Source organism: Choloepus didactylus, chromosome 17, assembly GCF_015220235.1.
Source record: "Choloepus didactylus isolate mChoDid1 chromosome 17, mChoDid1.pri, whole genome shotgun sequence".
Lineage (NCBI taxonomy): Eukaryota > Metazoa > Chordata > Mammalia > Pilosa > Megalonychidae > Choloepus > Choloepus didactylus.
In genome coordinates this window covers 45,350,517-45,377,257 of record NC_051323.1, presented here as the reverse complement: position 1 = coordinate 45,377,257, position 26,741 = coordinate 45,350,517, and the positions used below count along the sequence as shown (strand labels likewise).

At 35.4% G+C, this 26,741-nt stretch overlaps 1 protein-coding gene and 1 pseudogene across 2 annotated transcripts in view; one reads left to right on the top strand and one right to left on the bottom strand.

The window, feature by feature from the left end:
- The window catches only part of PIGF (phosphatidylinositol glycan anchor biosynthesis class F), a 36,681-nt gene extending 10,010 nt beyond the window's left edge, over positions 1-26,671 (bottom strand). The window contains exons 1-6 of one of the 2 annotated variants that reach the window (XM_037807803.1): positions 26,585-26,671; positions 24,539-24,785; positions 23,286-23,377; positions 22,106-22,222; positions 2,309-2,417; positions 1,498-2,208 (exon numbers count right to left, since the gene is read on the bottom strand). In XM_037807803.1, the coding sequence (XP_037663731.1) occupies positions 2,200-2,208; positions 2,309-2,417; positions 22,106-22,222; positions 23,286-23,377; positions 24,539-24,766 (555 nt within the window). In that variant the 5' untranslated portion in view covers positions 24,767-24,785; positions 26,585-26,671 and the 3' untranslated portion in view covers positions 1,498-2,199. Of the gene's footprint in view, positions 1-1,497; positions 2,209-2,308; positions 2,418-22,105; positions 22,223-23,285; positions 23,378-24,538; positions 24,786-26,584 lie in introns of those variants that run through there. The other variant, XM_037807802.1, reaches the window with a different exon arrangement.
- Positions 14,556-16,259, top strand: LOC119512955 (annotated as a pseudogene).
- Positions 26,672-26,741: the final 70 nt, after the last annotated feature.

The following is a 26,741-nucleotide window of genomic DNA, read 5'->3' as shown; positions in this document are numbered from 1 at the left end:
GAGAGGCAGTAATTATTATATAAATAAAATATTATTAATTAGACAGCCTATCATTCCACCAACAAGTATGTATCATCAGTTAAAAGGATTATAGTGAATAAGCAGATCATTAACTTGACACCCTAAAAACAACACAACAGTGAAAATAAGTAAACAGCCAGTCACATTCCAATAGAATGAAATGTTCTTAATGAAGACCAATACTTGTTACATATTTAAATTAGCTAGTCAATAATTTAAATGGAAACTTTATATGAATTTTAAAAATCTAATACTGTCAATTGGATCCAGCTTGCCCCTTACTTGAAACAAGCACTGAGTAGAAAAACAAGAGTTGGTAGCTAAAAGCCTGAATAATCCCCCAATGGATAATGGAACTGTAAAAATTAACATATTTTCTAAGCAAACCTAAACCCAGATTTTACAAAGTATGTCTACTCCCCATAATTCAGTTTTTACTTCTGCAAAGTCTTGTAAACAAAGTAGATAAATGTGTGTAAGTTATCAAACTTTTATATTCTAAAATATTCCATCCATACACAAACTGATATGTTATACATTATTTTAGCAACTCATTAAAGCTGATGACTCATGGTAGTTTATCAATACTTTGTTTTACTAGACTTAATCACATCTATCCGAAAGTAATGATCTACTATATGCTATATCAAAATGTTCTGCTTTTCAGTTTTAATTTTCCTCCCCCAAACTAGAAATCATTGACACTTTGTTGAATGAAGTTAAGCATAGATAGATGGCAACTTAGGTAAAGAATCCCTAACTCTCAGTGATCACTGAAATGGCCAGGGAAATATAAAGCAAGGAAGGCTTTAATAGAACTAAAACTTTGCGAAGAGTATCAGTACACTGCATACCCCAAACTTCCAGGGATTTCTATAACATATATTAGATGAAGAACCAATGTAAGAGTTTTTGGTAAGTGGGGTATGCATCAAAAGTTTAACCCAGACATTCATTACCTAAGAATTTAGCCTAAGGAGGTAACTGGACAAATCAGAAAAGATGTAACTTTAAGGATGATAATCACCATAACGTTTATAATAGTGAAACTTGGAAATAATCTAAATGTCCACGTATAAGAAACTAGTATAATACATTATTTTACCCAAATAGTGGAATATTACATATATGTAAATTTTCACTGACTTGGAATAATCTCTATAATATACTTGGGAAAAAAGGGAGGTTAAAAACAGCATGTATATTATGAATGGAGTTATTAGCTATGCATAGAGAGAAAGATGCAAAAATTCTTACCAAAATACAAATAGGCAGTTGCCTCTAGGTGGTTAGATATTGGATACTTTTTCGTTTCTTCTTTATAATTATTAATATTGCTAAAATTTTCTAAATTAATGTATACCATCTTTGTAATTATAAAAAGAAAATTCCATTTTGGAAAAAGAAAATACATTTATTTTTAATAGAGCAATTCCATTTTGGAGAAATTATCCCAAGAAAATAATTAGAAAAATTCATGAAGATATAGGTTCAAAGATGTTTATTATATTATAACAGTAAAATTTTGGCAATAACATAAATGACCATCAATAGCAAATTTATAGGGAGTAGCTGTATACTGGTATACAAAGTCATTAAAAATTAAGATAAAGATATAGCTACCACCTACTAGCTCAGTAATCTTGGGATTGTTAGTAAACCTCTAGATGTCAGTTTCCTCAACTGTAAAATGAAGTTAAAAAGAGCACTTATCTCATATGCTTTACCTAACATTAGCTTTATTCTATTGTGACAGGAAACTAAAAACTTGATGTTTGTGCGCTTCCTCTACAATCACATATCCCTATTCAAAAATTACTTTGCTATATGCTTTTAAAAATTACTTCAAGATTGGTTTGATCATCAATCAAGTTAAGAAAATATAAATCTAAGACCATAATGGCAGTGAATATCAACATCAAAATTAGGAACCCCTGCAACTTCTAGCTTTTTTTTTTTTTTTTACTCCCATACACATGCACAAAATAAGCTTCTTTATTCACCTATACATGTAGAAAAAGCAGTGCTAGAACATAGAATCAGGAAAGGCAGAAGATGAGAAAAATACTTCTCTTGTAATTCTCCATAGCCTCCGGCTGGCCTGCAGCCGCGAGTGACACAAGGATGGACTCCAATAAGAAGGTGCCCACATTACAGTGCCAGGCAGGATTGGGATCCCTACTCAAACTGTACAGCAAAAAAAGTGTATATATTCACATCAGTTTGCTTCATCAGTTTTACTATCGCTACAAACATTTAATTTGTTGCTTTAAATAATGAAACCAACCTGCCAAGGTCTTTCCCAATCCAGTGGAATAGGAAATGCTCCAAGCCATGCTCCTACAAAACTAGAAATTGTAGTGATCTGAAGACTTTTCTCCCAAATGGATGTAACTCTGTAGAACACAAATATGTGAATCATTAGTGGTAAGGATCGTGGCTGCTGGGGAATCAAACAAGCAGTAGCATAAATTAACAGTAAAATATATATTTTTCTGTTCATTTAAAATGAACGTCTCAAATTGATGTATATTTACCAAGAAATATTAACTGTAAGATAACAGTATGTTTTTTAGAGGGAAAGGTGATATATGCACATAGTAAAAAGTCAAACAATACTAAAGGGCATTGACAGTGAAAGAAGTCTTCCACCCACCCATCAACAACTAGTTCCTTTCCTTACAGGCAACTGCTATTACCAACTTATTCTTTCCAGAAATTATTTTATGTGTGCAAAAATACACATGCACATACACAACTTGTTTTGAAAGATATATGCATATTTAGTATATGTATACACATTTATGTACATATGCTTCTAAATAAAACTCAAATACATAATACCATAAACCCAGCTTTGCTTTTTTGTCTTCCCTTGTTAATAGCTATAGTAGTATTCCACCATATTCCATGGATGGGGCATCATTTATTCAACTAGCTTTTCTTATGGTACATTTAATTTAAACCCATTCAACTATATATATATTTGGTGGGGAGGGTGGAGAAAGAACAATAATTTATTTCAAAAGATCCAGTGATTTTTGCCTCTCATTCCCATTTAGTAAATGAGCATCTTAACCGTGTAAAAAGGAAAGACATAATTCTGCCATTCTCTTAGTATGTCTTGGTCTCGGTCAGCCCCTCATGGTGTGAAAACTCAGTTGTCTGGGGCATGAGTCTGGTCACAATAGAATAAAACCCCACCACAATGCAGTAAGTACGGTCCAAACACTCAGTTGCTCAAAATGCAGGGTTGAATTTTTATGAAGTTAATGAAAAGCAGTAACTTGTAGATAGTGTGAGAAAAAAAGGGAAAACATTTATTAAGTGACTTCTTTCATTAGGTACAGATCAATTATTACACGCAAAATGTACAGTGAATTAAAGTCCCAAATGATCACAAGTCTGTTTATAAACCAGTCCTCTAGCACCCATCCATCTCACGCCCCCACCTACACAAGACAGGAGCTTTTGCTTGTTTCTCCTGAGGAACTGGGGCTGAGATGAGGTTGGCAGCCAATCACCATATATCCAACCACATGCCCAAAGCTGTTATTGCTGAGCTTTATTTTTATCGTTCCTTTTAATTTTATATTAACATCTATAAGTGCAAATCAATTTTTTTAACTAGTATTCAACACAACAGAGATCTATTCCATTCTTGAAGGGAAAAAAATGGCCAAGATGAACAGAGGGAGAAGTGTATTGCATTGTTCAGAAAGTTTAAAGGATTTTCTAGGGTAATGTTTGATTATATGTGACTGACAAATGTTAAGATGCAACTCCTCTGTGTTGCAATACATAAAGCGATGTGCCTAGATACATAAAGAATGTGTGGTAGAGGATGACAACAAAGTTCACTTTCTGCTGGGAAGAGCTTATTTTTTCTGTTTTGTGGAAATTGAGCTGGATTTGGAAGAATGGGTAGCATTTGGGCTCACAGAATTAGAGAAAGAATTGCAGGCAAAGATAACACAAGCAAAATTGGTTGAGGCCAAGTGGAGGAAAGGGAAATAATGCTGGAAAAGTAGGTTAGAGTTAGGGTTTTTTTTTTTTTTTTTTTTCTTTAAATAACAGCTTTATTCTGTATAATTCACATATCATACAGTTCACTTAGAATTCAAAAGTTTGTAGTATATTCAGATATGTGCAACCATCACCACAATCTAATTTTAGAAAATTTTCATCATCCAAAAAGAAAATCCTGTCCCATTAGCAGTTGCTCCCCATTTCTACCCTTCCCTGTTTCCCCACAGGCTCTGGCCACTACTAAACTACTATCTATTTCTATGGATTTGCCCATTGTGGCCATTTCATATAAATGGAATCATGCAATATGTGGTCCTTTGTGACTGGTTTCTTCCACTTGGCATAGTGTTTTTGCTCTTTTCTTATTACCAAATAATATAGATGGATATACCACATTTTATTTTTTTACTAATCAGTTGATGGACATTTGAGTTGTTTCCACTTTTTGGCTATTCAGAATAATGTTGCCAAGAATATTCATGCGTAAATTTTTGTGTGAACCTTTGTTTTTATTTCTCTTGGGTATCTACCTAGGAATGGAACTGCTGAAAAAATGGCAAATCTATGTTTAACCTTTTGAGGAGCTGCCGGACTGTTTTCCAAAGTAGCTGCACTGTTCATATGCCCACAAGCAGTGTATAAGGGTTCCAATTTCTCTATATTCTCTCCAACACTTGTTAGTATTTTTTGGATTACAGCCACCTAGTGGGTGTGAATTAGTATTTCATTGTGGTAGATTTAGGATTCAGATTTTAGAAAAGCCTGAAATGCTAAACTAAAGGAACCACTGAAGATTTTAAATCAAGGCAGTAATACGATCAGAGATCAGTTTCAATAAAGTTTATGTACATGTCTTATCTAGCCTCCAATCTCCAAGTTCCTTGGGCTAAAGGATAAGATACATGTCTTCACATTTTCTATTGTTCTAAAATACTTGTAGCCCTCTTATATTTGTTGAAATAAAAGTACAAACAGGTTGTCCTCTATTTTGTTTGCTTGGTTTATCTGAGAGTGTTTAGGATCCTACTTAAAAAAAAATAATGTACAAAAAAATGAGACCTAGACCGAATTTAAAAATAATAAAACTCTTGGTAACCTGTCTTTTTAAAATTTTAATTATATTTATCAAAATAATGAGGTCCTGCAACCTCATTATGCGGTATGTACTTGGAGGAACTGAGAGCAGGGACACGGATGGACATTTGCACACTGGTGTTTATGGAGGCAGTGTTCATGATTTGCAATGGGTGGAGGTGGCCTAAGACTGAACAATAGAATGGTAAACTGTGGTGTATGCATACAATGGAATACCGAGCAACTACAAGAAGAAGTGAAGCTATGAGACACACTACAAGGTGAATGGAAACTGTACAGCATTTTGAGTGAAGTACGCCAGAAACCAAGGCAAACACTATAATGCCGCACCAATATGGACTAACTACAATGCGTAAACTCAGAATTGAATCTTAGAGCACAGCCTAACAGGGAAATGCTTATAATTGTGCCTAAGAGTCTCCCCCCAAATACCTCTTTGTTGCTCAGATGTGGCCCTCTCTAAGCCACCTTGGCCGGTGATCTTGCTGTCCTCCCCCTTGCGTGGGACCTGACTCCCAGGGGTGTAAATCTCCCTGGCAACACTGGGTATGACTCCCGGGGATGAATCTGGACCCGGCATCGTGGGATTGAGAATATCTTCTTGACCAAAAGGGGGATGTGAAATGAAACAAAATAAAACTTCAGTGGCTGAGAGATTTCAAATGGAGTCAAGAGGTCACTCGGGTGGACACTCTTACATGCTATATAGATAACACTTTTTAGATTTTAATGTATTGGAATAGCTAGAAGTAAATACCTGAAACTATCAAACTCCAACCCAGTAGCCTTGACTTTTGAAGACGACTGTATAATAGTGTAGCTTACAAGGGGTGACAGTGTGATTGTGAAAACCTTGTGGATCGCACTCCCTTTATCCAGTGTATGGATGGATGAGTAGAAGAATGGGGACAAAGACTGAATAAAAAATAGGGTGGGATGGGGGGGAAGATTTGGGTGTTCTTTTTTACTTTTATTTCTTATTCTGATTCTGATTCTCTCTGGTATAAGGAAAGAAGCCAAAAATAGATTGGGGTGTTGAAAGCATAACTATATGATGGTACTGTGAACAGTTGATTGTGCACCATGGATAACTGTATGGTATGTGAATATATCTCAATAAAATTTAATTTAATTAAAAAATGTATGTAAACAGTTTTAAAAGTCAAAGATGACAATTAGGGTAATAATAAAAAAAGTCTCCTTCATCCCTCCCCACCCCCAATTTCTGCTCCTGAGGCAGATACTTTCAACCCATTTTGCTATATATTATGTACAGATTTTTCAAGATTAAGTTGCCTACTGCTTTCTACTACAGAAGAAAAGAATTTAGCACTCTTTACGCACAAGCTTCCCCCCACCATTTCTCCCTAACTCACTATCCCCTCTTCAATACCTCCCCCTTTTCAGCTGAATTATCTATAATATTATGATTATGAAAATATTAATCACAGCTGAACCACACAGTAAACCACAATTTCATTTCCTTTCTTAGAGCAAATATTTTTAATTTTCTTTGAATGTTAAGAACTGGCTCTTTATTCTCCTTTACCAACTTGCATGCCTGTCACTAAATGATCCTCAAACACTACAAAGAAACTAAAACATCACCTCTAAATGCATTCTTTCCTTTTCTCCCTTCCCTCTCTTTCTTTCTTTTTTGGAGCTCCCTCTCCTGCTCCAAACTGGTCTGGTTCTCTCTAGGCCCGGGGCACAGCTGCTGTCCTATGATTTCCAAATGCTGTCAGCTTGGGAATTTCTTTTGCCTCTTAGTTCTGTTGGATCTCCTGTTACCTGGATCCAAGACTTCCTCCTTCTGGCTTTCTTTTTATATAAGCACCTCCTTCAAGAGATGGCTGAGAAAGAATGCATACAAGATAGATCTTTAGAGATGTCTTAAGTCTGAAAATGACTTTACTACATGATTATTTGAGAATTGTTAGAAATCATTTTGTCTCCAGATTTTTCATTCTTTTCCCTTTCTCTGGAAACTTTCAGAGTCATCTCTTTATTCCTTGTTATCTAAAAAACTTTACAATAATATTCCTTTGAGTGGGTGCCTTTTCTCCCATTAGGCTGGAAATACATCTAGAATCTCAGGTCCTTCAATTATGGAAATTTTATTTAAAGACTTGCTTTTTTCACCCAGATCCCTTAACAATTTTCTATATTTTCCTACTCTTTTGCTGGAACTACTATTACCTTGAACTAATCCTCTAATTTTCTTACCTTTTTACTCCATTTTCTCCATCTTTAATTTTTTAAGTAAGGGATCTTTTCAACTTTGTCTTTACTTCTGTTGAATTTCTTTTCTATTGTACTTTTAACTCCCAAGATCTTTCTTGTTCTCTTAATATTCCTTTCTATTGCCTCCTGTTCATGTTTCCTGGACGTACTATCTTTTATCTCTTAAAAATATATGTTTTTTAAAGTTATTTTCTGGTCTGTATATTGCCTTTGTTTCCACTGAATTTCTTTTTTGTTGTTTTGATTTCTGGATTTCACTTTAGAGATGTCCCTCAAACGTCTGGTGATTCTTCATTCTCATTCTACTTAAAATATGTCCAGAATAGGCAAATCTATACACAGAAAGAATATTAGTGGCTGCCTAGGGCTGGGAGATGGGAGGGAAGAGTGGGAATGGGGAGTTACTGCTAATAGATATAGAGTTTCTTTTGAGGGTAATGAAAACATTCTAAAATTAGATTGTGGTGATGGTTGTACAACTCTGTGACTATACTACTAAAAACCACTGAGTTGTACACTTAAAACGGATGAATTTTATGGTATTCAATTACATCTTCATAGAGCTAATTAAAAACAAAAATGAAAAAAAGTGAAAACAGTTGATTGGAAGTTCACTGTGCATGAAGAGGACTATTCAACTGGTGGGCTTCACTGTACTGGGGACTGGGTAGGGGCCCAGCCTTTTCCTCAGAGGACCCCCAAATGTCAGTATCCATAGATTTTTCTCCTGTACCATTTCCCCAGAAATATTCCAAAATTCTGCCTAGTATTCTGGGCAGAGCAGGGGAAGAGGGGTAGGGGTGCGGTAGAACTTATCACTCACTATGTAGAATTTCACTTAAACCTTAATCCCTGAAGAGGTTGAACCAAATAGGCTCTTGGTATAGTTGGTGAACCTCTTTCATGGCCAAATTGAATACTTTCTTCACCTGGTAAAATGCTTTCTATCATATCTTTGAATTATTTTTTGTTCTGTATTTATGGGACACTAACTATTCGTACCTTGTGTCTCTGTCTTTTCTCTATATCTATCATCTCTTCTCTAATTCCTTTATTCTCTCCACACCCCTACAGCCCCACCCCTATTCATTTTGAATCATTCAAGCCTTTCTTCCATACTATAATTTGATTTTCTAACTTGTCTACTATGTCTCTTGATGTTTCTATTTTATGTCCTCTAATGGTATGGTTTGGATTCTTGATTTGTTTCATTAACTCGGCAAATTCCTTCTTCACCTCTTTTTATTGTTTCATCATCTCATCGGTAAGCTCTTATTTTATTCACATCCTTAATAACATTTTTTTCTATGGTAAACTGTATGGAGTTTTTTTGCTTTTTGTTTTTGTTCCCTGGGTAGTATTTTCTCCCAGGCTGGATTCTTTGTCTTCTGCATGCCTTTCCCCCACTCCTATAGTGTTTTTAGGTTTGCCATGTTATTTCTTTTCATCTTGCTCAACTTTTCACATAGGCAGACTACCCAGGCTGTCCAGACTACCTATTTGCTCAGATACAATAAGTGAATTATCTTTGAAGCTGTCTTCCCAACCTAACTGGCACCAATTTTTCCTCTCTTGAAGCTGTATTTTGAGTACAGGATGTTATTTTCCATCCAGTTTTCTGTAGCATGAGGCAGAGGGAAAGAAGGGAGAAAGGGAGGCAGAGTAGGGGAAAAGCTATCTCTGCTATTTAATCAGTAATATTGAGCTGAAATTTAATAAAAGGTGGGTCCATAAATCAAACTTTCAAAAATTTGTGGTCAGTGCTTATGTATCCCATGGCGAATCATATGAAGCCACTGTAGCACAGTCTGCACCTATAGCAGAACCCCACTAGGCAGCAGCACTAGCAGATTGACTAAAAAGTAAAAAGCCCAGGAGGGGATTCAGGGAAACCTGTACTCTGTTAATGGGAATATACAGAAACCCCTTTGAAAGAAAGTTTGTCAGTGTCTATCAAGTTTTTAAATATGCATAACCTTTGAGCTAGGAATTCTATTCCAGGAATCTGTTCTACAGAAACTCTTGCACAAGTATACAAAATTATATGGGTACAAAGATGTTCATAGCACCATTATTTATAATTGTGAGAAAACTGGTAATAACCTTCAATAGGTTAAATAAATCATGGTACATGGAATACTAGTAATAATGATTAATTGCCTAATATTCATCTCATCCTTGATGATTAGACTAATTCAATCAAGTGATTCCATTCTCTTTCCAATGGTTAGTTTGGAAGACCCAAGGAAGAGAAGTTGCTACCGTTTCACTACCAGCCCAAGGATAAGAACCAAGAGAATCCTGACCAACTGCATCTAGCACCCCACAACCACTCTTTGTGAGATTATCAGTTTCCTTATTGTTCAAACCAGAAGTTTTCTGTTACTTATAGATGAAGATATACTAAGGATACTATAAAAGCAGAGGTAGATTGTTACACACGTACACAAAATATTAACCGGGGAAAAAAAGCAAGTTATAAAACAGGGATTAGTATAACCATTTTTGTTTAAAACTTACATACATGTTAATATGCACAGACAAAACTAGAATATATAAAATCTGTTATTAACGGCTGCCTCTGATGGGATTATTAGGATCTTTAACTTTCTATTTTTTCTATTTGAAATTTTACAATATATTTTCTTTTGTAATAAAGAAATAATCAGGATAAAAAGAAATGAAACAGGTAGATTTCTTTCTATTAATTCATTTATAGTAGAACTAACATTGGTTTATTCTCATTTTATAGGTTTCCACAATTAAGTCATCTGAATTCTATGAGTATTGTCTACTTTTTTTCTCAGTTAAGGAACATAATACATATAAGGCTAAGACTAGAACAAAAAATGGCTCACTGTCTATTGTGAACAAACTTAAAAAGTGACAAAGCGATATTACAGAACAATCTTTGTGACAATGCACTCCAAGTAACTGTCCAAATTATTTGACTCTAATGAAATCACTGTATCAAATATTAATTGAAATAGACCACTTTGAGCCCCAGGTACCATATCAGGTCCCTGATATGAGTTAACACTTGTGGCTTGGATAGGCTACCCTCAAAACAGTGTTCTTTTAGATGGATATGATCTTCATCTAAAAAATGAAAGCTGCTGATCTCTTCTTCATCTGAACAAGAGACACCCTACAACTCCTCCTAGTGGCTAAAGATATTGTACAGAATTCTTACATAAATTTTTCCCTTCCCCACTGAATGAATAGTAAAACAAATGCCTTCTACCCCACTAAATCTTTGTGCCCTATTTTTTTATATGAATATATCCTTGCGGCTTCACTATCTCTTCACTCCTAATGTCCATAGTAGTTATTTAATATAAAATACATCTTAATAAAAAGGTGGCAAAAAAAGGTCTGTTGTTTTTATCTACAAAATAGGTCTTATTTAATGTCTTCAACTTGGTAAGGTCACTACAGATTTGTATTTAGTCCTATTCAGGAACTCAATTTCTTCAGTTTGCCAAAAGTGATCAGGTTCTGACTTAAACATTCAAATAGAAGCATATAAGAACTGATAGATTGAAAAGCAAATTTATTAATATTCAATAAAAATATAGGTCTAAAGTAGTCAGATTGTTACTTTCCTTTATAAGAAAGCCTACAAACAATAAAAACAAACCCAGTAATTACACCTAGGCAACAAATTGAGTTAAACCAGTACAAATAGAGTAAATTCAGTAATAAGTATACCAAAAAGTGGCAGAATATTTTAAAAAATTGAATTAACTTTTTTACCTTCAAGTTTTTTTATAATAATGAATTCCTTTTTTTCCCCCTCCTGGAATAACTTTAAATTTACTTATAGGAAAAATACTGTCAAAACAGTATCATTTAATTATGGATGAAATCTCAATAAAATCAGAATCTGTCCTTTACTTTTGGGATGTTAATTCCTATACCCTTCTCAAACTCAAAAATCTCTCAATCTTCATCTCATCAAATCCATTCAGTATTAAGTTTTCTAATTACATGCAAATAAATACATTAAAATTGGGATATAGCATTTCTTAAATTTATATTGATTCGGGATTGAGTGAGATGTCATGCCAATTCAAAATTGGCCTGTTCATATTGAACATCTGAATTAGTCTTATTTCAATAATACTGAAAGGGCCAATTTCAAATAAAGAAAAACAGCTCTGCTGTGTTTTATATAATAAAACATGGAATGAATGATAAAAATATTTAAAGAGCTAAAATCTTCAATCAATGCTTTAACTAAAAGTAGCTGAATTAGAATTATGAATTAGAATTCATAATTTTTTTATGAATTAGAATATAGCCTAAGAACTTCAAATTAGAACTTTAATTTTTGTTCCAAATTATTACTGAGTAGGAAAAAAATATAATATTCACGTTTTGTCCAGCCTCTTTAAATAATAGAAATCTTTGAAATTAAAATTGTTAATCAATGTGAATAATGCTAACCGCATCCCGAGACAATTGTACACGAGTAATTGGTTTTGTGGGTATTTTATATTATTATTGCAAAACCACCAGACCTTTGATTTTTTTAAAAAAATAATTTTGCATAAAAATGAACATTTAAGGTCCAGTTTTAAACTTAAACAAGTTAGGTTATTCTATCAAATTAATTATTTCCTAGATCATTCAAGGTTTAACATGCTTTATATACTAGCTTCTTGAAGTCTGATACAAGTGCTAGGAAGAAACCACCTATCACTGATGGACAATGGAGGAATGAAGACTTAAGTTCTCCTCTTACTGCAAAGTTCAAATTAACTTTACAGTTAATGAACTGAAAAAACCCATTACTCCTTCATGGCCGTCTATCTACTGCATACCTTTATTGGTTACCTAAGCCAGGAAGAGGCACTGAGACAAACTATAGTCAGGATTGGAAACACGAAACATAAAAAATGCCCCCTGACATTTGTGAATCCACTTACTAAATATTCCCGGAGTGCCTACTATTTTATTACATTCATTCTCACACAGTTCTGACAATAACTGCAATGCATATATTAGTTTTATTCTAACCATATTACATATGAGAATCTGTGAGGTTAGACAGCTTGTCCAAGATCTCTTGGCCATAAGTAGTGAAGCCAGGGCAGGAACCCGTTTTCTGACCCTCAATTATTGGAGTCTTCTGACCTCTATCGTTTTCTGATCCTCAATTATTGGAGTCTTTTGACTTCTCTATTAACAGACAGTCTGCACTGAAGTCCCAGCTCTACCTCTCATATGAAAATGCTTTAAAAACTAAATATTAAAATGTTTTTGACATTGTTACTGTTTCATGCCATGTCCTGTTTGATGCCAAATAAAATGCTTTGTATGTAAGTTGATTGTATTTAGCCATAGTCCTCTAGTAACCGAACTGTTCTCCAGTTGTACGTTAGGAAGTTTAGAAAGATAACTTTTACAGTCCACTAAAAGTTAGGCAGCATCAAAGAAATCTAGCAGCTTGTTGATATAGGCTTAATTTTCAATCACCAAGCAGTAACTTAAGTACTGAAAACTCTAACTCGTTATAATTTTTATTTTTATTATGTAATACATTAATATGGTTCAAAATTCAAAAGATACAAAAGGATATTCAGTGGAAAGTCTCCCTCTCACCTTGTCTTTTAATTTCTTAGATCCCTTTGCCAGAGACAGCCTATGTTTTATCAGTTTCTTATATATACCTCCAGAGACACATCGATTCCATCCTGCCAACTTTTTACATAAGTGGTGGCATCCTACACACATTTCTTCACCTTGCTTTTTTCCACTTAACATGCCAGTAAATAACAATCTGGGGTGTTTTTGTTTGCTTGTTTTATTTTAACAGCTTCCAAGTATTCCATGGTGTGGATTAAAATTATCCCGTCTCTTAATAAAGGGCATTTAGGTAATTTGCAATGCTGAAATGAGTAATCCTATGCATTCAAAATTTTACAGGTGTGTAAGTATATCTATCTAGTGGATAAAATCCTAGAAGTGGAATCACTAGTCAGAGATGTGCATCTGTAATTTTTATAGTTATTACCAAACTGTTCTTCATAGAGATTGAAGCAATTTACATTCCCATTGGCACCTACTTTCCCAAACCCTTGTCAACACACTATATTATCAAACTATGGATTGTTGAATCTGTTAGGGGAAAACAGTATCTTCTTCCCATAATTTTTAGTTTCACTTTTGTTATAGTTCCTTCTGAGAAGGGATAAAGTCCCAATGGATATGAAAATAAGACAACAACAGCTTTATTCACCATATCTCAGATGGCAAGTTCCATAACAAATGAAAAAAATGTAATTATTTATTTATTAACCAGCAGAAAGTAATAAGTACTACTGTAAGATATGGTTCAGGCTAAAAGTAGATACAGGCTCAAAAGAGATCCCGAAAAATGTATACATATTAAATTCATGGCAAGTTACTTAAAAGAGACTTGGAACACATTCTCTTTTGTCCTCTTGCATTTTAGAGCTTTGATCTTTTTTCAATTTTAAAACATTAGGATTTTATATATACAGTCAATCGTGCTGACTTGTTTTCAAGATGCAATTTTTTTCCAACTTGATTGACGTATCAGGGAACAATTTGAGCAATTTTGTCTGTGGGAGGCACAAGGTGAACACAAAAAGCTATACCCAGCTAGGCAGGAATACAAAAAACACACACGCTCTTCAAACATCTACCAGCTAATCAAGACAATGTGGTGCTGGCAAAATGACACACATATAGCTCAACGAACTGGAATAGTGTACAGAAATAAAACCATGTGTCTACGGTTAATTGATTTTCAACCTTAGTGCCAAAACTATTCAATGGGGGAAAGAACAGTCTCTTCAACAGATGGTGCTGGGACCACTTCAAAAGAATAAAGGTGAACCCTTATCTCACACCATATAAAATGTCCACTCAAAATGAATCAAAGGCCTAAATGTAAGAGCTAAAACTATAAAATTCTTAGAAGAAAACATAGGGGAAAATCTTCATGACCTTGGATTTGGCAAAGGATTCTAAGATATGACATCAAAAGCATAAGCAACGAAATAAAAAAATAGATAAGGGGCGCCCCGGACACGGAGGTGGAGGAGGAGGCAGAGGGCCCCGCGAGCCTCGCCGCCGCCCGCCGCCCCCTCCCCTCCACCTGAGCTGCCGCGGCAGCGCCTCAGGCGAACGTGGCCAGGGAACAGATTTGATAATGGGCTGCATTAAAAGTAAAGAGAACAAAAGTCCAGCCATTAAATATAGAACTGAAAACACTCTGGAGCCTGTGAGCACAAGTATCAGCCATTATGGAGCAGAACACACTGCAATGTCACCGTCATCATCAGCGAAGGGAACATCTGTTAATTTTAGCAATCTTTCCATAACACCATTTGGAGGATCCTCAGGGGTGACACCTTTTGGAGGAGCATCTTCCTCATTCTCGGTGGTGCCAACTTCATATCCTACTGGTTTAACAGGTGGTGTTACTGTATTTGTGGCCTTATATGATTATGAAGCTAGAACTACAGAAGACCTTTCATTTAAGAAGGGTGAAAGATTTCAGATAATTAACAATACGGAAGGAGACTGGTGGGAAGCAAGATCAATTGCTACAGGAAAGAATGGTTATATCCCTAGCAATTATGTAGCACCAGCAGATTCCATTCAGGCAGAAGAATGGTATTTTGGCAAAATGGGAAGAAAAGATGCTGAAAGATTACTTCTGAACCCTGGAAATCAACGAGGTATTTTCTTGGTAAGAGAGAGTGAAACTACTAAAGGTGCTTATTCCCTCTCTATTCGTGATTGGGATGAGATAAGAGGTGACAATGTGAAACACTACAAAATTAGGAAGCTTGACAATGGTGGATACTATATCACAACCAGAGCACAATTTGATACTCTGCAGAAATTAGTGAAACACTACACAGAGCATGCTGATGGTTTATGCCATAAATTAACAACTGTGTGTCCAACTGTGAAACCCCAGACTCAAGGTCTAGCAAAAGATGCTTGGGAAATCCCTCGAGAATCTTTGCGACTAGAGGTTAAACTAGGACAAGGATGTTTTGGTGAAGTATGGATGGGAACATGGAATGGAACCACAAAAGTAGCAATTAAAACACTAAAACCAGGTACAATGATGCCAGAAGCTTTTCTTCAAGAGGCTCAGATCATGAAGAAATTAAGACATGATAAACTTGTTCCACTCTATGCAGTTGTTTCTGAAGAGCCAATTTACATTGTCACTGAATTTATGTCAAAAGGGAGTTTACTAGATTTCCTTAAGGAGGGAGATGGAAAGTATTTGAAGCTCCCACAACTGGTTGATATGGCTGCTCAGATTGCTGATGGCATGGCATATATTGAAAGAATGAATTATATCCACCGTGACCTTCGGGCTGCTAATATTCTTGTAGGAGAAAACCTTGTATGCAAAATAGCAGATTTTGGTTTAGCAAGGTTAATTGAAGACAATGAATATACTGCAAGACAAGGTGCAAAATTCCCAATCAAATGGACAGCTCCTGAGGCTGCACTGTATGGCCGATTTACCATAAAGTCTGATGTGTGGTCATTTGGAATTCTACAGACAGAACTGGTAACAAAGGGCAGAGTTCCATATCCAGGCATGGTAAACCGCGAAGTGCTGGAGCAGGTGGAACGGGGGTATAGGATGCCTTGCCCTCAGGGCTGTCCAGAATCCCTACATGAATTGATGAACCTTTGTTGGAAGAAGACCCTGATGAAAGACCAACATTTGAATATATTCAATCCTTCTTGGAAGACTACTTCACTGCTACAGAGCCACAGTACCAGCCAGGAGAAAATTTATAAGTCAAGTAGCCTATTTTATATGCACAAATCTGCCAAAATATAAAGAACTTGTGTACAGTTCCTCACTTATGTACAGGAATCAAAAGAAGAAAATCTTCACTCTGCATGTTTTTTAATGGAATTTTAACTGGAATTCCAGACATGGTTGCACAAAACCACTTTTTTTTTCCCAAGTGTTAAACTCTAAAGTACCAATGATGAATTTTCCAACTTATTTCAGGGTCCAAAGAAAGTATAGCTAAGATGTTAATGACAGTGTGAGTGATAGTATGACAATGAAGAGCAACAAGGCTACTGTTTATAAATCCTTTTCCTCTTATCCCTCAACTCAGAATTGTTAAGGGAAAATTATTTATCATTACAGTCAAAACTTTGGATATAAAAAGTTATACATAATAAAATCTAAAATCAAGGAATTTCATGGGACCAAACAATTCCATTCCAGTTTAAAAATTTTTTTGCATTCATTAAGTTGAACTGTTAATATACAATCTTAATATATGCCTCCTTTTGCATGGAAAAGGGCCAGGTTTCTTGGAAGCAAAAAGGAATATAAGCAGCATCTAAAACTTGATTAAATGTTAGACCTCAGCAGTGGAATTTGAAAGTATAATGTACTATGTTAATACTCATTCACAGAACTACAAAGAGGAATAAAAAAGTTTTCACTTTAATCATTTTCTGAATAGTTTAATTTAGAATAATGAAGATAACTAGAAAGTGAGTAATCTTTTCAAGGTTGCATTGATTTAAAAAGGCAATATGTGATTGAAATTGTATTGTCCAATACAAGGGGAAATCTTTTAATCTTTAGATACTGTAAAAACTAAGACCCAGAATTTAAATAATGCTTTTTCAAAAAATAGACTTGGTATTGTAGATGTTGCTAATATGTACTTATGGGGAAGGGTGCCACAAGTATAAAATATTACTAGATCAGGGACTTGAATGCACTTTTGCTGTTAATGAATATAGACTAAGAGAGAAAAATGTATTTAAAAGAAATGAGAGAAAAAATGTGAAATCTTTACAGGTAGATGAATGGAATATAATGTTTAATGTTGATGTCATGGAGTGACAAAATGGCTTTGCTGGCACTCAGAGCTCCTCACTATCTCTTTTCTGAGACTTTTTAAGAATTATAAGGTATGAGTATAATTTTTCTTAGTATACACACTACATGAATGTTATATCCTCAAAATAGTGAAGTTAAAGCTTCACATTTATTCCAGTGATGCAACTTTTCCTCAAAACATTTTTAAAACTCCAGTTTTCAAATTTCTGTTTTATCTTACATTCACTTTTTAAATATACTTAACGGTGACCATTTTTTCTCTTTTAGAATATACTTGATTTGAGGAGGAAAACTAATTCAGAATATAATAATAATGCAAAAAAAAGGGATTGTTTTTGCCCGTTTAAAATTAAAGTGGAGAAATGCAACATAAAATAAGACTGGTTTTTATGACTAAGTTACAAAGAAATTCCAAAATATGAATTTGAATAGCAGCATTACTGGTTTAAGTGTCTAGCAAAGGAAAAATGAATCTGATAAAAGTCTGGTATTTATGTTTTTAAAATATTCTATTTTATAGTCACACTTTAAACAAAGCAATAACATCAGGTCCCCATATTTTAGGAATGTAATTTTTAACTACCATCACTTACCTGATTTAATCATGAAATGTAAAATTCTGTGCCATCGTATGTGTTGGAATTTTAAAATGTGACAAATGAACTTCAGGCAAGTTGGCAACAATTCTGGTACTAAAAATTGTGATTGTTTCTTATGTTTACATAACCTGCTTAGTATTGAATTCCTCTACCAAGGGGTCCTCCTAAGGAAGAGTGTGTCATTATTTACCCTTAACTTCTACAACCCTGTGACATCAGATTTTTAAAGGGCTTTATGTGAACTATGATATTGTAATTTTTCTAAGCATTTTGAAAAGGGTAGCATTATATATGTACTAATGCTCTTAAAAAATATAAGACAGGAAAAGTTGATGGTATTCATTAGGTTTTAACTGAATGGAGCAGTTCCTTGTAATAACAATTGTATAGAAAGGAAATAAAACACTAACTTAATGTGTATTCAGTTTAAATGGTTATGTATTTTTAAATTGCCAAGAAAAATAAACAACTTTGTACATTTGAAAAAAAAAAAAAAAAGATAAATTGGACTTTTCATCAAAATTAAAAACCTTTGTGCTTCAAAAGACACTATCACGAAAGTAAAAAGATAACCCTCAGAATGGTAGAAAATATTTGCAAATCATATATACAATAACGGATTTGTATACAGAAAATATAAAGAATACTTAAACTCAATAACAAAAAAACAAATAAAGCAACTAAAAACAGGCAAAGGATCTGAATAGATATTTCTCCAAGGAAGATATACAATGACCAAAAGACACATAAAATCATACTCAACATCATTAGTACCAACAAAAAGCAAATCAAAACCACAACAAAATATTACTTCACAACCACTAGGATGACTGTAATGAAAAAGTCAGGAAACAAGTATTGGTATGGAAGTAGAGAACTCATGCACTGCTGGTGAGAACATAAAATGGTTCAGCTGCTTCGGAAAACAGTCTGGTAGTTCCTCAAATGATTAAATTAGAGTTACCATATGACTCAGCAGTTCCATTCTAAGGTATATATTCAAGAGAAATGAAAACATATGTCTTATACAAAATCTTTATGTAAATGTTTTTAGCAACATCATTCATGATAGCCAAAATGTGGAAACAACTGCAATGTCCATCAACCAATGACTGAATAGACAAAACATAGTATATCCAGTCAGTGAGATATTGTGTGGCCAAAAAAGGATTGAAGTACTGATATATACTACACATGGATGAACTGTGAAAACATTATGCTAAGTGAGAGAAGCCACAAAAGACCACATATTGTATGATTCCATTAATATGAAATGCCCAGACTAACCTATATAGACAGAATGTACACTAGTGGTTACTTAGTACTGAGGAGTGGGGGTGGATGGGGAGGGGAATGGAAGGATGAGGGGATAAGAGGTGATAGCTGAATGGTACAAAATTTCTTTTTAAGGTGATGAAAATGTTTTACAATTGACTGTAGTGATGACTGCACAACTCTGTGAATAAACTAAAAACCACTAAAAACTACTGAATTGTACATTTTTAAAAAATGAATTGTGTGGTATGTGAATTATATTTCAATAAAGCTGTTATTTTAAAAAAAAAAAACAACTACCAGCTACCTCAGTTTACCATGATGGTTATGAATGACACCATCCACATCTGGTATTAACTTTCCATCAGATTTCGGACAACCCTCTTTGCACCATTGCAAAATAACCCACAAGAGGCAACATTCTCATACCCACTTCCACAAGCAAACTTCGAATCTTTTCCAAGCAAAAATGCCATATTTTTTATTTATGTGTTTCATAACTAATTGACACATGTAAAACTGTGCTGCCTTATTATTAAGTTCCTATTTTTTTAATGTGTTGCTGATGAAGTTTTTGAATGTTTTCCTAAAACACCACCTTTCCCATAAGCCCTGTGGTTTTTATTGCCCAATTTTGCACAGTGCAGTAATTTTTTGGAATACAATGACACATCATAACAGAACTGACTAAAACCACAGGTGACAATGTCTCCCCCAAATACACCATTAATGCTATTATCAAACACAGAATTCAAAGCTGGATAAAGCAATCTAAACCAATAAGATATTTCAAATGTTATCATGTTTCAACTGGCTTTCAATGTTTAAAAATTTCAAACTAAAATGCTAAAAGAAATTAATTACATTCAGGATGCTATGGTACCAATGTGGAAAAAAAGTTTTCAACTGTTATACTTGTATTTTCTAAAAGATAGTTCTAAGACCCCACCCTAATCAGGATGGCAGAGTGAGATACTTTGGGGCTTTGTCCTCCTGCGTAGTCCCCCCAATCCCCCACAGAAGAACAATCAGCAAGAACTGGCAGAAACATCTCAAAGCTCCAGAAAACAGTTAAAGCCATAGAAACTCCTAGCTGGCCCCTCCCCTCCCCCTCACTGGCTCAGCATTGACCCACCCTCCCAGTGTGTGGATCCTGGGTCCCAGGTCTTGAGAGAGGAAAATAACCCTTGCGTACATACCAGGAGCATGTATGGCTGGCCCATCTGTCTGGTGGTCTAAGGAACTCACTATCCCAGAACTTGCCCTGGTGTAGAAGGTGGTTCACAGAACCCTCCTAGAGAAGCTGTGGGACAGCAGTCAAGCCATGTTGTCTGGGGCAAGGATTTGCTGGCTGTGGGATGTACAATGCAGTGTCTGGGATCCCGAGGAAACTGCTTCCTAGGGAGGAAGGGACATTTGTAGCCATGTCCTAGGGCCACAAATACATGCCCAAGGTAAGAAGCATGTGCAGAAAGGATGAGGCCATATGCTTTAGCCTCAAGCTATTCTCTGAACTGATTGTATGGATAAGCCCTGAAGTAGAACACTCACACAGATCAATTCTGCAAAGAAAGACTGGGAAGTATACGGCAGTATTAAGGGTTCAAGGAGCTGGTGAACACAATCTACACTCAAGTGTTCATAAAATGGATTGATAAAGAGATAGAAATGTAGACAGATGTATAGAAATATAGTGACAGAATGATGGACAGATAGTTGAAATACAGCAAACGTGGCAAAATGTTAAAATTGGTGGAGCTGGGTATCTGGGCGAACAGGGGGTATATTGGAGTTCTCTGTATGAGTTGTGTAAAATTTTTGTAACTGCCCTGTAAGTTGGAAAGTATTTCAAAATAAAGTTATTTTTTCCTTTTTTTAAAAAAAGATGGTTCTTAAGGAGAACACTAAAAAGAACTAATTCAAAAGGAAAATGTCAGTAAATTATGGAGCTAAGCTATTCCGCATGCATCCATCGCCTGTTCTTCTTGGCTTGTTCTTCCAAATCACACAAAAAAATACCACATTAACTTTAGTTTCTGTGCTTTCATTCATTCTTCAAGCCATGAAGTGTCTTTCCCATTCCCCTTGGTCTCTTCAAATACTAAATTCACAATCCAAGTCTTTCCTGGCTCATCCCCCTTTAGCTTCATTCTTAGTGGTCTTCCACCCTTCTGAGTTCCTCCTATTATTTGCTCACTTTTTTCCTGTCCCTTGAACATGTAAGTTCCACAGGGAAAGAATCATGGATAATACTTTGGAATCCACATAGAGCTTACCACAACACCAAGCACAGAGTAAGTGGTCAAGAAGTTTTTTTGTCACTTGATGACAAATGGGACAAAATTGTAGGTTCTAAATAATCTTCCAGTTTTCTTAGTTACAACCATACCATTTCTGACACATACCATTTCAATGCCTTTCAAGAAGCTAAAAGTTTAACTTTGCTATGCTGAAAACATGGTTGGCTTCTAAGGAAATAAAATCCTGTAAAATTTGCACTCTATTCACAGTTTTATCATGAAAGAGGCTAAACAAGGAATTATAGTTGTTACACAAAACATCTTTAGATTATGAACCATTTCTACATTAAAAGATGTATGTAGGAAGAAACTAGTAACTTTATCACAATGCCAAAGTATCCCAGAGCAATGGTTTTCAAAGTTTCTTTTGGTAGCAGAAATGTTTTTCAAACAAAAGGCTAAGTGGCACCTTACCATACAAAACAGAAAAATAGCAAAGTTGATCTTGCTAGAGTGGAGAGAGGGGCCTATCATTCTACTTCCCTCAAATGCTATTACTTCCCTACCTTCAATCCCAAATGAGGTGGTCTCTCAGAAAACCACATAGTGCTGGGAAACACGCATGGCAATAATTGGCAAGCTGCCATGAATAAAAAAATACTTCTTTAATTTTTAAAAATTTATTTCAAGCATTACTAAAATATAAAATTAAAACTTACCCATTCCTACTGAAAACTCTTAGCCATGCTTTGATGTTTGGTCCTAACAAACATAGACAAGGTACAGAAGTAAAAGCAGACAATAAAACTGCAAATAAAAAAGTTTCCAACACCAACCTAGAAAAGAAAACAAACTTTATTATAATTTTACTATTGAAAATGCAAGGTATAAAAAACAAAATCTAACAAATACCTGGCTTTAATGACAGATTTCAGACATGTTAAATAGTCTTACTGAGACTGTCCACTTATTGCAAGAAACCTCATTTCTACATGATTAAGTATCTTCCCCTACAGCCTATGGAACTAAACAGCCAGTAACTCAACTTCACTTTACATCAGAATCACCTGGAGAGTTGGATTCACTGAAGAATGGGGAGCCCACCCCTAGAGTTTATGCCTGGAGCCTGAGAATTTGCCATTCTACGAAATGCTTTTGCTGCTGGTTCAAGAAGCGTAGTTGGAGAACCACTACTCTAAAATGGATTGGATATAAACTGCCATATCCCATTACAAAGGTCTTGTTTTCTCTTCTCCCGAAAAGAATAACCTTTTAGTGTATGTGTGTGTGTGTGTGTATATACACATATATATATATTTAGGTAGGACTATATCTATATATACCTCTCTATATACATATCTATGTGTGTGTATGTATCACATTGATCATGACCATTAATCACTGCTTAACTCAAATTATAATGAACATTATATAAGAAATACTCATGAATTTGGTTTCCACTAATTTAAAATTAGGAATCTACCGACTTTCCTTAAGAAAACTAATTCCTTTCAAGCACTTAAGTATTAGATTTACTAAGAAGTGATACGCTAATTATAATGAACTTTTATATATCATTATACTAAGTTTCCTTAGAGTTTCTAAGGGCCACACATTCATTGTTATAGTATAATTACATGACTACCACCCTCCAATCTGCAACTGGATAACTGTGACATTTAATGAAATAAGCTATTACTGATTTTTAAAAGAAGGACAACACTGCTAAAGAAGGACAGTGATGTTGGCATCCTTACTTGATCTACTAATTAAATACACTATGGTTTTTCTTCAATTGCCAAAAGGGTTAGCATATTGCTTAACAATTAAAATCTAATTTTAAAAATTTTTCTAAAGTTTTAAAACATAATTTCCCTATGGTAAAGATTTCAGACTTACTCTATTACTGGTGCTCCATATAGAACAAAAATTACATGAAAGGAGAAACATGACATAAGAAAGTAGATACAGCACTTCAAAAACCTGGATACCTACAAAAGAAATGGATAATTTGAAGACTCAACAGAATATCCAAAGACAGAAATTCTTGAATTTTATCTACAAATACAAATTATTCTCATAATGTATGGCACACTGGAATGTTGCTTGGATTGGTGTTTACTGAAGAGTCAGATTATTGTGTCCTGTGTATGAGTTACATATGCAGCCTTCAATGCAGCATTGTAAAAAAGCCAAAAGGCAAGTTCTTCCCCCATTTATTCCCTACCCAACCAACACTAAAGTAAAAAAGCGGTTCTCTTTCTGTGGTATGTGTGTATTTATGAAATATTTATTAATAACAGAATGCTGGGATACAAGAAAACACAAAATACAGTCACCATCAAAAAGCAGCTGCGAAAACGATACCTAAAATAGTTACAGAACAAAAATAATGAGTTACAACTTTTTTTTAATTAAAACGAAAATTCCTAGGGAACTGAACCAAAAAAGCTTAATACTAATACTAATCACCCAAATCATATTCAAGTTACTATATGGCCCATGGGCAAAAAGACCTGCACGTCTGCAAATTAGCCTGTGGGACCTGCTTGATTTGGAGTTAAGAAGATAAACTTGTAAAACACACATTGAGCTTTTTTAAACATAGGGCAGTTAAGGTGCTTTAAAATATTTAACAGAGAACTTAAACATAGTATTGAATAAAGTTAAGAGAGGACTGTATTAATTTAAAGCAATAGTATGTTACACTGGAATGAATTAACCAAGATTCCAGAAAATAGATTATATTTTCTGCAAACTGCACTGTTTAGTTAGTCAAGGAAGATCATGTTTGAAATAACAGAGCTACCATGGAAGCCTATTTTTGCAATTTCTGAAAAGCCCATTAGGTGTCTTTTGGAAATGCAAAAATAAATAAAAATAAACTGTCATAAAGTAAGTTTTAAAGATATGATTGTTCCTTGTATTTACCTTCACTGGTGATATAAAACAATGGTTTTACAGGCTCACAATGCAACTATCCAACTTTGCTTTTAGCAATAAATAAGCTACTCATTTGAAAAAAGAACATCAGGTTCCTTTTACTCACACTCAAAAAAAAAAAAAAATGAAAATTGGATTAATACTTTATTCTTCCATTAACAGAAACACTAGCCCCATCCAAAAATCGGTTATCAAGAAACAAGCCTTACCTTGTGTGTTAATGAATTTCTTTTAGAGGATGCATTTGGTTTTACCACTAAGTATAATACTAGATTGATGGCAGTTACAAAAACAGAACAGATGCACAACCATGTCAAGTGTGTTTCCAATATTGAGAAGTTATCCAAGAAGATTGATGGAATGAAGATGCTCAAGATAATTGAAAATATGCACAAAAGATTGGCATACAAAAGTCTCTTGATATCTGTATCTTTCATGGTGTTTCTTGGTGGCTATCTAATGAAAAATAAATTAAATTAATGAAAGAGCATGTGCAATAATGACTTTTTCCATTGTTCCAACCCCTACAAACAAGCCCTGAACTAAAGTCAACTTTCTGTGAGCAATAATGTATGCGTTTCAGAACACAGAAAGGTGCATACACGTAAATACACTAGATTTTCTTAATATGGTACCCACCCTTCTACCCAAACAGCTCTCAGAGCCTATAAAGGACAAATTTACTAATTTCTTAAATATTTGTGATTGATGTTTGTGAATGGTCACATGCTAGGACTAATCAAGCAATTCATTTTACTTTTTTGCCAAAATCAGAGATCAAAACTGCATGGATTAATGTTCTGGGTGTTCTTTTTTACTTTTATTTTTATTCTTAATTTTATTTTTCGGAGTAATGACAATGTTCAAAAATTGATTGTGGTGATGAATGCACAACTATACGATGATACTGTGAACAACTGCTGTATACTTTGGATGATTGTATGGTATGTGAATATATTTCAATAAAATTGCATTAAAAAAAAAACTGCATGTATTAAATGATCCGCTACAATTAGAAATAAAACCTATACATTCTAGAAACCCCATGAGTGCACTTTGCTCAAATTGTTGGTGTTTTTTTGTTTGTTTGTTTTACTATTGTGGACCCTTGTCCAACATGACAGTACTTCGTATCTTCTAGCAAGTATCAAATGACACCAAGTGCACATTATAATACTCAAATGGTGGCCAGTGCAATCAAGAGAGTTCAAAGAACATATGCTAAACTAATGGATCTCAGCTCCAGAAATACCAAAATGGCAACGTTTCTTTGATAGATATTTAAAGAATGATGTTACACACGGTAGATTCCAATCACAAGGAGAATGTATATGGAAGGAAAAAAATTTACTCAAGACACACCCATGTACGCATGTACAGAGCCGGGACAGAGCAAAAGGGTGAACTGAGGCCTGAAGAGCTTTATGTGGGCTCCCATATAACTCGTACAACAGTGTTCAAAGGCAAATATATTACCGTTGAGGAAACAGGCTAACACGTTAGGAGACACATGCAAGGTCACAAGCTCCCAAGTGCTAAAGCCATTCCAAAACCTATCCTCTCTTTATATCACACCAGGGGCTGGGAAGAGAACGGACGTCAAGAAGAGACAAGAGTTTCTCACAGATTCTACCCTAAGCTAATTGACGGGGAGGGGACACATCCTCTCAACAGATACTCCTTTGGACACCATTTTTCTGGGCCATCCTCAACATCCCAACTGAATCAGAAGATTTGAATCTAATACAGTGAGCAGTACACAAACTCAAATGCTTGCTGAACTCGAGTGGGAAAAGTGTTTGTCTGGAATTTAAACGAAGATAGTCTTTCCTGAGAAACGAGCACTAACGCCCCGGCGTGCCCATGAGGACGGTTCTCGGGTCTGCTCTCGGAGGAGCCTTCACGGGAATCGCCGGAATCTTCATAAGCAGCCCCATCCCAAACCCAATCGCTCAGGGCTCTATCCAACCCTCAGCTGGCGGGAGTGTGAGCCGGGAGGAAAGCAGTGAGAGGAATAATCAAGAAGCACAGCTGATGGAAACAAGGGAAAACTGATGTAGTGAGATAGGAAGCCGGATCCGAAAGAAGATCGGTCCATCAGGGACTCCTTGGGTCACGCCCGAAAAGTGACGCTGGAGCGGCAGGTGGGCGCAGGGGGCCGGGGTGCACAGAAGCTCGCGCCCACTTCGGCAGTTCGCTCGGTATGCTTGCACCCCGGGAGGCAAGCGTGTCGGGGACCGTCGGGCTGAGCTTACCTAACTCTCCCGCCTGCGGAAGGGAAGGGGAAGCTATCGCCTCCCACCATCAGGATCGACTCGCAGACTCGCAGTCCCGACCCTTGGCGCAGGCGCAGAGTTGTGTGGGCAGGACCCAAGGCAGCCAATCGTAAAAGTGGAGGGGCGGACAAATAAA